An 11,909-nucleotide genomic window follows, 5' to 3' on the forward strand; every position below is an offset into this window, starting at 1 on the left:
CTCAGTAGTAGAGGGCAGGGGAAAACAGATCCCAGCAGACCTCAGTAGTAGTGGACAGGGGGGAAACAGATCCCAGCAGACCTCAGTAGTAGTGGACAGGGGGGAAACAGATCCCAGCAGACCTCAGTAGTAGTGGACAGGGGGGAAACAGATCCCAGCAGACCTCAGTAGTAGTGGACAGGGGGGAAACAGATCCCAGCAGACCTCAGTAGTAGTGGACAGGGGGGAAACAGATCCCAGCAGACCTCAGTAGTAGAGGGCAGGGGAACAACAGATCCCAGCAGACCTCACAGCAGCAGTGGAGCAGAACAGGCAGGGTTAAGTCCGTATTATTTTGAATCCGCAGACAGAGACCGGCCTCAGCGCAGCTTCTAGTCTGTCAGTCAGAGGGAACATGCAGCCTTTACCACCTAAACCTGGGAGGAGCCGGCATGAGAGGGGAGGAAAGGGGGAGTACACAGGCTGTTGCTGAGCAACTAACCTAGTTGTGACGAACTAGGAGCGCAGAAATAGAATACATAGAGGCAAATCACACGGAACCAGGCGTGCGGGGTGTTTATTGGGGAACTCAGGTATACAAAGCAAGGTACAAAGGCCGGGGGTTAGGTCCTGGGAGGGTTGCAGGCCACTTGGAAGTGGCCAGTTGTGCCAGTTGCCTACCAGAAGGTAGGCAACTGGCACAGGAAGGAATGTCCAGAGTCACCATGCTAGTAGTCCAGGGGTCAGAGGTGCAGCAAGGGGTAATCCAACAGGTAACCAGGCACAGTATGAGTACATCCAGTAAGGGTAGAACAACAGATCCCAGCAGACCTCAGTAGTAGACAGCAGGGGGAACAACAGATCCCAGCATACCTCAGTAGTAGACAGCAGGGGGAACAACAGATCCCAGCATACCTCAGTAGTAGACAGCAGGGGGAACAACAGATCCCAGCATACCTCAGTAGTAGACAGCAGGGGGAACAACAGATCCCAGCATACCTCAGTAGTAGACAGCAGGGGGAACAACAGATCCCAGCAGACCTCTCAGCAGCAGTGGAGCAGAACAAGCAGGGTTAAGGGCATGTTCACACCATTTTCTGGTGCAGATCTGCAGATGCGGCACTATGCATACAGCACGTTTTGAAACGTTTTTACCGCGTTCCGGACGCGTTCCAGTGCCTAATTCAGCCCCCAACCACAATAACTCACTGCAGTACTTCTAAAGATGCCGGCAGCTGCAGGTGGGCATGGACTCATCCTATGTCTTTGTATTAGACTTTGAATCCCTGCCACCAGGGAATGCACGTCTGTGGGTGACATAGTGAAAGTCGACTAGGGAATTCACTGCACCCGGGGCAGCGGCCTCCTGCCCTCTTGCTCGCCCCGTCCCTGTTTATTTTGCAGTATATAAAAGTCACCATATCTCTACAGGCATTCAAGATTTTTCACATGAATATGTCTGTACTGTTTCACTTTTGTAAATTGCCACTAGATACAAAAGGAAGCAAAAATAATGTAAGTTTTCTTTTGTGAAGTTCCCGGACGGGAAGTCATTGGTTTGTTGGAACATATTGTTCCCTGCTGGGGTCATTTTAATTTAATATCTTCTTTTTGGCTGACCTTGTTACATATTTATCTGTGAATATTGTAAAATGCTTTTTTTTCACATCATTTAATTTAAAAAAAATAATCATTTGAGTAAACTGATGTGGAAATAATCGCTATACCACAATATTGTTACAGTGTATTTAGGTGACTGCTGCTTTCAGGCTTCATGCACAGAGAAGGACTCTGATTTCAGCACTCCTGATATTATGATGGCTTACTCTGCAGATTACACCCTAGTGTTGTACTGCAGGCATAGAATAGCCAAGGACCCAGCTTGGTTGCATCATCCCTTGGTTGCAGCTTCTTCTGCCTATGCTGCAGGCACGCTCTGGTATAAACAATACATGTGTTAGGGGTTAATGGGTAATATAAAGGGTTAAACTAGTATTAAACTCTCAAACTTTTTTTTTCAATAATGAATCTAGATGAAACAAATGTATATTGGCCAGCAAAGTATGTGTTCAAATGTTTGCCTTAATCCTTACAGTCATGTTTCCAAACACTTGGATCCAACTCTCTCAGCCCGACTCCCCCGAACTTCCTGTCCAGTACAAGATCAAAAGGGACAGAGCAGTCTCCAGCAGTCATCCATCTTCTAGCTTGGAGAAGGAGGGAGCAGGTTGGAGGGGAGTGTATTGCCTTGCTGTCCTGTGTGTTTGTGGAGACACACACAGCTTACTAGCACACACAAGGGTGGCTCCATAGGACCCTGCAAGGGAAAGGAGTCGCATTTAGGCCTGGTTCACACCTGGGTGTTTCACAGCACGTTCCTACGCTGCGTAAAACGCTCAACATGTGAAAACCAATGATTGCCTATGGGCATGGTTACCACCTGGGCGTTTTACAGCGCGCAGGAACGTGCTGCAAAACGCCCTACGCCCAAAGAAGTACAGGAGCTTCTTTGGGGCGTATTTGCCGCACGTATCCATTGGGATACAGCCAGGTAGCTGTCGGAAACGCGCGTTTGTCGCACGTTTTTTTTACCGCGAATCACGGCACGAAACGCGTGACAAACGCGCATATTCGATACGCCTAGGTGTGAACCCAACCTAAAACAGGATATCAGGGGAGCAGCTAATTCTGCAGGAAACTAAAACTTTTAATGAGGTGAGTGCTTTTCACTCACCTCATAGTTCTAGCCGACCTGTGACAATGAGACTGTCACAGGTCGGCTCAGTAGATGGGGAGGTGAGCGAACACATACCGACGTTCGCTCACCTCTCGATCCTGTCACGGCTCTCCGCCGTGACAGGGGAGGGGCTGGATTCCCCCCTCCCCGCTCCGATCCGCCAGCGCTGACTGGCGGAACGGACGGGGGAGGGGGCGGGTACAGCTGGCTCTGCCTCTAGATAGGCAGAGCCAGCTGTCAGTCACGCAGCTGGGCGGATCCAGACATAATTGTCGGGATCCCTTTCAGCTGCGGCGTCTCAGTATACGGCGAACCGCAGCTTGCGTTATACTGAGCCTAGGGTGACGGGAGGACGCTAGTTTGTGTCCTCCCGTTACCCTAAGGAGAACTATGGGGAAAAGCCCTAACCCCATTGTTCTCCTTTAAACATCAAGGAGCAGCATCCATTGTAAGTGATTCAATCAGCATTTTAAATAGATAAAAAACATTTTGACTTTAATATCACTTTAAGTGGGGGTTGTTTGCTCCTATATGCTTTCAGCTGCAAGACTCGTATCTATCAGGGAAAAAAATCTTTAAAATACTTTCTCGTGGTATAGGTGTCCATAAACAGTTCAGAAAATGTTTCCATCCTCAAATATATGCTGCAGATGCAATCCAGATGTAGAATCATGCTCCATATGTGGAGTTGTCTGAGTATTCAATCCTGCTTTTCTCTAACCTTAAATTATGTCCACGTGTCCTCTTCAGGGACCTAAGATTATTTAAGTTGTTACATTCCTTACAGTCGTTGTTGATAGCGATCATTTCTCCCATGAGCGCCTCCTCTCTATGGTAAATAAGTTTGGATGACCTAATCTCCTCCTGACGAAGTCGCGCAAAGACGTAACGTACGTAGGGCTGAGCATTTGACGTCACTCCTCTCAGCTGAGCCGGACGGATAGGAGTCCCTTTGCACCCATAGATTTGCACTGTGGTGTCCATTGGATATTTGTTTTATGCCTTTTGTCACCTGTGACATTGTGAGTACCTGATTTTATTTAATAAATTGCATTTGTTTGGACGATACACACTATGTCCTCTTTATATTTTATTTCCCTTTAAAATGATGATGTTATTTGCGAGCTGAGGAGGTCACCTGGTCTTCAGTCATATGGGCTTCCCTCCCCTATTAAGAAGGGAAACGTGCTTTTAGACCTAGTTCTGTGGGTCTATCTCTGTTCCAATTTTGCATTCACTGGGTGGAGGTGAAAGCATATACTCATATATTTCATTGTTCATCACATATTTCACTGAATTGTACTTATTTAGCTCTGCAAATGATTGTCTTACATCCTTTTATATATTTTTATTTATCTTGAGTGCCTAGCAGCTCATATTTGTATTTATTTACTGGCGCTGATCACTTATTGTTTTATAGATTACCTAATCGTTCCTCGTAGCTGAGGTCCTCCAGTCCTTTTCTTTACTTTTTTGGCCTTCGCAGGACCCACTCCCTTGTATCCCCTGAACCACATACTCAATATAAGGCCGAACCATTGTTTTTTTTAAAGGGGTAAAGTGTATTGATTTGTCCCTCGAATAAGTACTTTCCTTGTTATTGCCCGCATGGCATCGAATGATATTGCTGTCTGTGGTCAACTATGACCTCGATCTTTTTCTGACACCGATTCTTCCAGTGTAACCCCTCCTAATAAATATCTTGCCTGCAGGTTTTTAGCACCCAAATACATAACTTTGCATTTTAGATTGCAGCCTTAGAAGACTCAGGATCTTATTAGATCATATACTGTATATCTGTGTAGTCCAGCGGCTGTGAATAGAAAAGTCCGGCCACTAGATGTCGCTGCCGAGGCCAGGGAGTGTGTATAGCGGCACTTTTATGCCTTTTGTCACCTGTGACATTGTGAGTACCTGTTTTTATTTAATAAATTGCATTTGTTTGGACGATACGCACTATGTCCTCTTTATATTTTATTTCCCTTTGAAATGATGATGTTATTTGCGAGCTGAGGAGGTCACAGTCATATGGGCTTCCCTCCCCTATTAAGAAGGGAAACGGCACTTTTATATTCACAGCCTCTGCTGTCCTCCCACTGACTGACACTGCTGCGCTAGGAGGAGGCTGAGGAGAAGTGGATGCTGCAACCCCCTCAACAGTGAGTTGCGACCCACTTTTGGGTCGCGACACACAGGTTGAGAACCGCTGGTTTAGTGTGTTCTTTTTGTGAAAAAGGAGAGATAATGAGTGGCCATCCTTTGGCACAAGAGCAGTCCTGGGAGAGTTGAAATTAGTTTCTGTAACCATCATGAGCTATTTAAAGCGCACTACACCCAAATAAACCATCTTAAAGGAGAACTATGGGGTCAGTGTTTTTCTCCCCATAGTTCTCCTTAGGGTAACGGGGAGGACACAAACTAGCGTCCTCCCGTTACCCTAAGCTCAGTATACCGCGAGCTACAGATCGCGGTATACTGAGACGCCGCAGCCGGAGCGGATCCCGACATCGACGTCGAGATCCGCCCAGCTGCGTGAGTGACAGCTGGCTCTGCCTATCTAGAGGCAGAGCCAGCTGTACCCGCCCCCCTCCCCCGTCCGTTCCGCCAGTCAGCACTGGCAGATCGGAGCGGGGAGGGGGGGAATCCAGCCCCTCCCCCTGTCACGGCAGAGAGCCGTGACAGGATCGAGAGGTGAGCGAACCTGGTATGTGTTCGCTCACCTCCCGATCTACTGAGCCGACCTGTGACAGTCTCATTGTCACAGGTGGGCTAGAACTATGAGGTGAGTGGAAATCACTCATCTCATAGTTCTCCTTTAACTTTGTTTTCCCCACCGACTTCAATACCTTTCACCAAAATGGTGACATTTCACCTAAATCTCATGATTTTCTCTGATATTTTGGGTAAATAGAAATTCAATGCACTCTCTAATTTTAACCTTCTAGAGTAAACAAACCCAAATTGAAGGTTTGTCATGAATGGGCTCATTTATTTGCCCTGGTGCCCTTTCAGACTGTCAGACATGGTGTCTTCTTTGTGGCCCCAGGCTTTGATCTGTAATCTAAAACAGAAGACACCAAAATCTTCTGTTTTCAGTATCTGAACAAACCGAGCCTTGATATATACTATCAATCTGACTAGGCCGGCAGCATTTGGCTTTGCATGATTACAAGCCTCTAAATTATAGTGTATGAGCACAAAGCAAACATATTTCAGGAGTCAAATCTCCAACCTAGCAAAGGGGACCTCAATTGAAAGGAAATACTTGTGAGTGTTCAGCCATTATACATTTTGAATTATTTTTGCAATGTTTACCTGAAAATAATTACCATAACTTGCATGTTCCGTAGTTTTATGACCACTTTTATACAGAGTCATCAGCCACCATATGGATAGCTTACTGCACCTTCTGGGGTCGTAAGTGTCCCGAGACCATCCATCTCCTCTGAGATTGCCTGATCCATTGTTCTTGCCTGAACAGGATATGAGTAAAGAGATCTGCTGGAAAGATAGATCAAAGACAGAGAGAGAATGGCGGCTGCATCCTTACCTGTACAGGATGTAGGGGCGTAAGTTGATCCAGAAGCGACATTAAAAGAGAACTACAGCCCAATCTTTTTTTTTTGCCATGGTTCTCTTTAGGGTCACTGAAGGACATATACTAATGTCCTCCTGTGACCCAAAACTCAGAATATAGTATGCTACTGACCACTTTATTCTGACAGAGCAGAGCCACGCTGCAGCCGGGATGGATCCCGTCAATATTGTCCTGATCCACCCCGCTGTCTGATTGACAGCTGGTTCTGCCTCTCTAGAGTCAGGGACAGCTGTACCCATCCCCTCACCTGTCCATCTTTCCAGTCAGCGCTGGGACACTTTTGTGCTCTCTGCCACTGTACTAAAGCTCCCTACTGTGTCCTGCCTGGTTAACGAATGGGCATACCGTTGCTAAAATATATTGGAAAAATACAAATCAACGGCTTAAAAACCTATATATATGGGTCAGCAGCACAGTGGTTAGTACTTCTTCCTTGCAGCACTGGGGATCACTGGTTTAAATCCCGGTCCCGGTCTCCCTGTGCTTGCGTGGGTTTCTTCTGGGTACTGCAGTTTCCTCCCACACTCCAAAGGCATGCTGGAAGTTCAATTGGCTCCTGTCTAAAATGCGCTATGTATGTGAGAAAGGGATGTTAGATTGTAATCTCCTTGAGGACAGGGACTGATGTGAATGTGCAACTATGTAAATTGTCAGTGTTAAATAACTACCGTGTTTCCCCGAAAATAAGACACTGTCTTATATTTTTTGTGGCTCAAAAAAAAACACACTAGGTCTTATTTTCAGGGTAGGTCTTATTGTTTTTTTTATGTATAACAATCCAAAGTTAATGCAAATTCAAATTAAATAATCCAAAATTACAAAGTTAAGAATAGGGTGATCAGGGCAATCGGGGTGCCATACCTTTCCAAGAGCCATTTGAAGACCAGAATGAGCGAAGCGCACTTTCACTATCGATTCCTCACAGGTGGAGTGCATTTGTTACAGCTCCGCTTGTGACAGGAGCCGGCGCTATAGAGGAAGCATCGGCTTATGCGGCTCTCCTCCCTCCACTGCCGCCTCGCTTCCTCTAGCGCTGGCACCGCTGATTCTCTCCCGCCTCTCCAAGTTCCCCCTTATGCCACCACCGGCCCTGGCAATGGTCACAACTAGGTCTTCTTTACGGGGTAGGTCTTATATTTTAGCAGTTCCCAAAAATGATACTAGGTCTTAATTTCTCGGTAGGTCTTATTTTCGGGGAAACAGGGTACCAATTATAAATAAATATATGTTATACATCATATAATATATATATATACACACACACACAGTATGTTGCATACTTCAGCAAATATGTGCTGATGTATGCAACATATCTGCTATCAAGGGGCCTCTGCCGTGGCTCTGGGTCTTGCTCTGAGGTATCAATAATAATTAAGGCATTATACGTTTTTTTGTATCTTTCAGGTCTTTCAAGAAAAACGTTGACATATGAAGATCTAAAATCCTGCATTATTATGGTTCTTGATGGAATTTGTGCTACTGAAATGTTTGGACGTCTTGGTACAAAATCAAGTGTAACCATTGGGAGTTTCAGCATGGACATAAAACACATGTATTGTTCTGTTCTGATGTAAATCTTACTTACAACCGGTCCCATACAATATTATTGCAGAATTGCTTGCGGAATATCTAGAACTGTCCGTGGCAGAATAATGGGATGGTGAATCATCAGTTGCACATTCGTCAGCATATTCTCTTCAAACTCATAGGGTAAATATTTACCTTCAACGACATTTTTTTAAAATGTTGGAATCTGCCCTTAATTACTTCTAGCAGAGCACTGAGTGAGAATCCTAGGTCTCGTCTTCTATCTTCATGCCTACTTAAAAATAAGGGGGACATTATTTTGCAATGCAACATGCTGATTAAACCTGAGGTTGTAGAGAAGAACTGGTTTTATCTTCTCGATCTGCAACATTGAGAGGCTGTGATATGATGCACTGTGTCCGCTGTCACTTCCGATTAAGCCACCACAAAAGGACAGTATGGATCCCACCTCTATTATGCATCCTGGCCTTCGTGATCTACATTATTTTCTTCTGTCCAGACTACTCCAATCCAGGGGAGATTGTGGAAGAGTTTGATAATGGAGTGTGTACGTGTGGACTTTGTAAGCCAAGTAAGCTAAAGACACCATGGTTTGTGAAACGATTTAATGCGTCTGTGCAGCCTCTTCTATCAAGTAAGGATCAGGTGATCCCGGATCATGTTCTAAAATGGTGGCTGGTAAGTAAAACGTAAAAATGTCTAATTTTCTGACTTGTGCGTCTGATGAGTTGGTCTTGTTCTAGAACCCATTTAGCGTAACATGTGATAGGCCAACAATTAGTATTTTGGTGGCCTATTTATAAAGGTGTGAACATGAAATTGTTTGCACATCTTAGTTCACTTAAAGAAGAACTCCAGGAGAACTTTTTGTTAAACCTTGCAGTGGGGCTACCCCTGCACTACAAGGGATAACGGGGAACTATGGGGTAGGTGTTTTTCCCCCCGTAGTTCTCCTAAGGGTAACGGGAGGACATAAACTAGCGTCCTCCCGTGACCCAAAGCTCAGTATATCGCAAGCTACAGCTCGCGGTATACTGAGACCGCCACAGCCGGGACGGATCCCGACATTACTGTCGAGATCCACCCAGCTGCGTGAGTGACAGCTGGCTCTGCCTATCTAGAGGCAGAGCAGCTGTGACAGCCTCCTCCCCATCCGTTCCTCCACTCAGCGCTGGAGGATCGGAGTGGGGAGGGGGAGAATCACCGCGGGGAGTGGTGACCGACAGTCACGGCTCTTTGCAATCGGATGATCGAGAAGTGAGCGAGCAACGGTATGTGTTCGCTCACTTCCCGATCTATTGAGCCGACGTGTGACAGTTTCATTGTCACACATCGTCTCGAACTATGAGGTTGAGTGAAAATCACTCACCTCATAGTTCTCCTATTAAATGCTCATTTTTGCCTAGGTTAAAAAATAATAAAGAATTACCCACCCGAATCTTCGAGCTGGCCAGCTGTCACAGCGCTCTCTCCTGCCTGTCTCCTCCTCTGCTGCATGATCAGAATCTTCCTCAGCATCTTCACATCTGTACACTGTGTATAGACTAGGGATGCACTGATACCGGTTTTTCGGTATCAAGTACGAGTACCGATATATATATATTATTATTTTTTTTGGTACTCGCTGATACCGATTCTGTGGATCTGTGCTATCTCCAGCTCTGGTCATCAGGTCTCTAGTCATCAGGGGGTAGGGCAACCATGAGCAAGCAAAGCCTTTTCCTCTATCAAGATTTCTACCTAGACACAGTATGGAAAGTAATGGGGACAAGGTCAGCTGCAAGAGGGCTAGAGGCAACACTGCTGACTAGTCTTTTGCCCTCAGCTTCAGCAATTCAGGTTCTCTTTAAGAGTCATGAAACAGGCCATTTTGTCTTTTATTTGTAAAGGATCATTGAACAGTACAAACTCTGCAAAGTAGCTTACAAATGTGTCATATTTTTCCAACAATGGACAATAGTTTGTGAAAGAGTGCCAAATGATGTCACTGTACCAATTTCACTATAAGATACATAATTGCATAGGACATTAAACATTTCTCAGTAGTTACATCTATAATTAAATCAAAGCAACTGTGAGATTAATATTTATTTAGGTAGATACAAAAGATTTCCTACAGTTCTTCTCCAGGTCTCTATCCTCTTCACGCCCACCGTCAGTTGCCGGATCCCCTTCTCCTTCATTGGAAAACTACAATGAATAACTGTCTACTTCTGTATGTTTATTGTACTATTGGGGTGCCGTGCAACCTGCCGGGGCTCTTCCATTGTGGTGTACTGCCGTTTGTTGCCCAATACTGAAGGATATCATTTTTTTTTGTGTTTTAATTTATATTTATCAATTTTTCCAAACAATAATCACAATTAATCACATATTCCACAACTAATACACAATGCACGATATTACAGAACAAAACTTAATAATACATTATTTCCATATATTATAATATATCTGAAATCCATAACTTAGTTTGTAATCAGGGGCTGTTCTCCCCAGTTACACTAGTTAAAAAATATTGTGAATTACTATTAATATTAACTAAAATCGTAATTTTAAATTCATTATCATTCTCGATTTCCTATTTTGTGATGATATTTACCTCCTGTAATTGTGAAAGGCTTCAAAAGGCCATAAATCACTGATCAGTGCATACAAAAATTAAATAATGTGAAAAAATACCCAGGATCAAAATCACTAAATAATATTATACACTGAGTGGCCAGATTATTATGACCACCCCATCAGTACTTCATTGGGCCACGAGATAACTCCATGAGATGACTTCGTTGGGCCGCCTCGTGACTGCACGAGATGTTGAAAGGTGATGCGAGGAATCTGACACTGCACTGTTACCCTTCTGTTGTCTTGTACCAGTCTTGCCACTCTACGTTCTGCCCTAACATTGACTAGTCGCTGACGGCCACAATTCGCACGTTCATACCCAGATTTTCGGCTCCGAGCGCCAACAATCATCCCACGTTCAAAGGCTGTTAAATCGCGTTGTTTCCCCGTATCTTCAGAAACAAATCACTTCTACTGTCGTGGTAAACAACCTGCTTCCCTATTTATAATGGTCTGGCCCTCTAGCAACTTCAGCACGAAATTATAGCTAATTATAGCTAATTTGTCTACAAACATCAGGTGGACATAATAATCTGGCCACTCAGTGTATAATTATGATAGATTAATAATTATAAAAAAAAATGTATATCATGAAAAAGAATGGCACGGGACACAATGCACCACGGAAAAGCAGCTAAAAGCATGCTTCCAACACATAAGAGAGAGAGAGTAAATCTGGCCCTGCTCAAGCCCTTACAGTTTAGGTGAAGTATGCATCTACAAGAAAGAGATTTAGTGGTTAATCAAAAAGGAATCAATGTTTGGCAAGCACTTCCTTTTTACATAAATTGGGTTTCTCAATTTATATCTTTGTCTTGCATACATAGAGTAATGAGGAATTTATTTGCAGAACTGAAACTCCTATGACTCAAGAGATATGCCATTGAAACAAAGGGAGTGATTTACTGAGTGTTTGTGATGCCTCTCAGCCTCTTCTTTAGTCTTCATACAAAGTGCAATGTTGTTTTGGATCTGATACTTTTTTTAGTGTTTATTATATTTTCTGTTTGGCAGAGTCTCCAAGGAATTAACAATGCAAGTGACATTCCTAGGATACTTGATCAGATGTTCAAGGTGATACCTGTGGGAAACCCATATGAAGAAATGTATAACAGGCCATGCCGGACCTGTGCTGTTGTTGGGAATTCCGGTAACCTGAAGGGATCACGACATGGGAAAAAAATAGATTCCCATAAATTTATACTCAGGTAACAATGTCACATCGTTATTAGACTTGTCAAGTATATAAAGTGTTGTTCCTCAGTAAACCACCGTCTGAATTGCTGAGGTGCAACTACAAATATCTGATAACTTGTTTAGTAATTTGTTTACTGCTGTTGCTGCCTGTCTCCATTTTATTTAAAAGTAAGTATACTGTATATACAAACTGTATATGTATATATATATATATATACACAGAAGTCT

General features: G+C 44.0%; 1 protein-coding gene across 1 annotated transcript in view; it reads left to right on the forward strand.

The window, feature by feature from the left end:
- The first annotated feature begins 8,107 nt into the window (after positions 1-8,107).
- Positions 8,108-11,909, forward strand: part of LOC108799053 (CMP-N-acetylneuraminate-beta-galactosamide-alpha-2,3-sialyltransferase 2-like) — a 12,104-nt gene continuing 8,302 nt past the window's right edge. Inside the window, exons 1-2 of the mRNA XM_018570871.1 lie at positions 8,108-8,540; positions 11,499-11,692. Of these exons, the coding sequence (XP_018426373.1) occupies positions 8,247-8,540; positions 11,499-11,692 (488 nt within the window). The 5' untranslated portion in view covers positions 8,108-8,246. The remainder of the gene's footprint in view (positions 8,541-11,498; positions 11,693-11,909) is intronic.

Source organism: Nanorana parkeri, unplaced genomic scaffold (assembly GCF_000935625.1).
Source record: "Nanorana parkeri isolate BGI_ZX_2015 unplaced genomic scaffold, ASM93562v1 scaffold1617, whole genome shotgun sequence".
NCBI lineage: Eukaryota > Metazoa > Chordata > Amphibia > Anura > Dicroglossidae > Nanorana > Nanorana parkeri.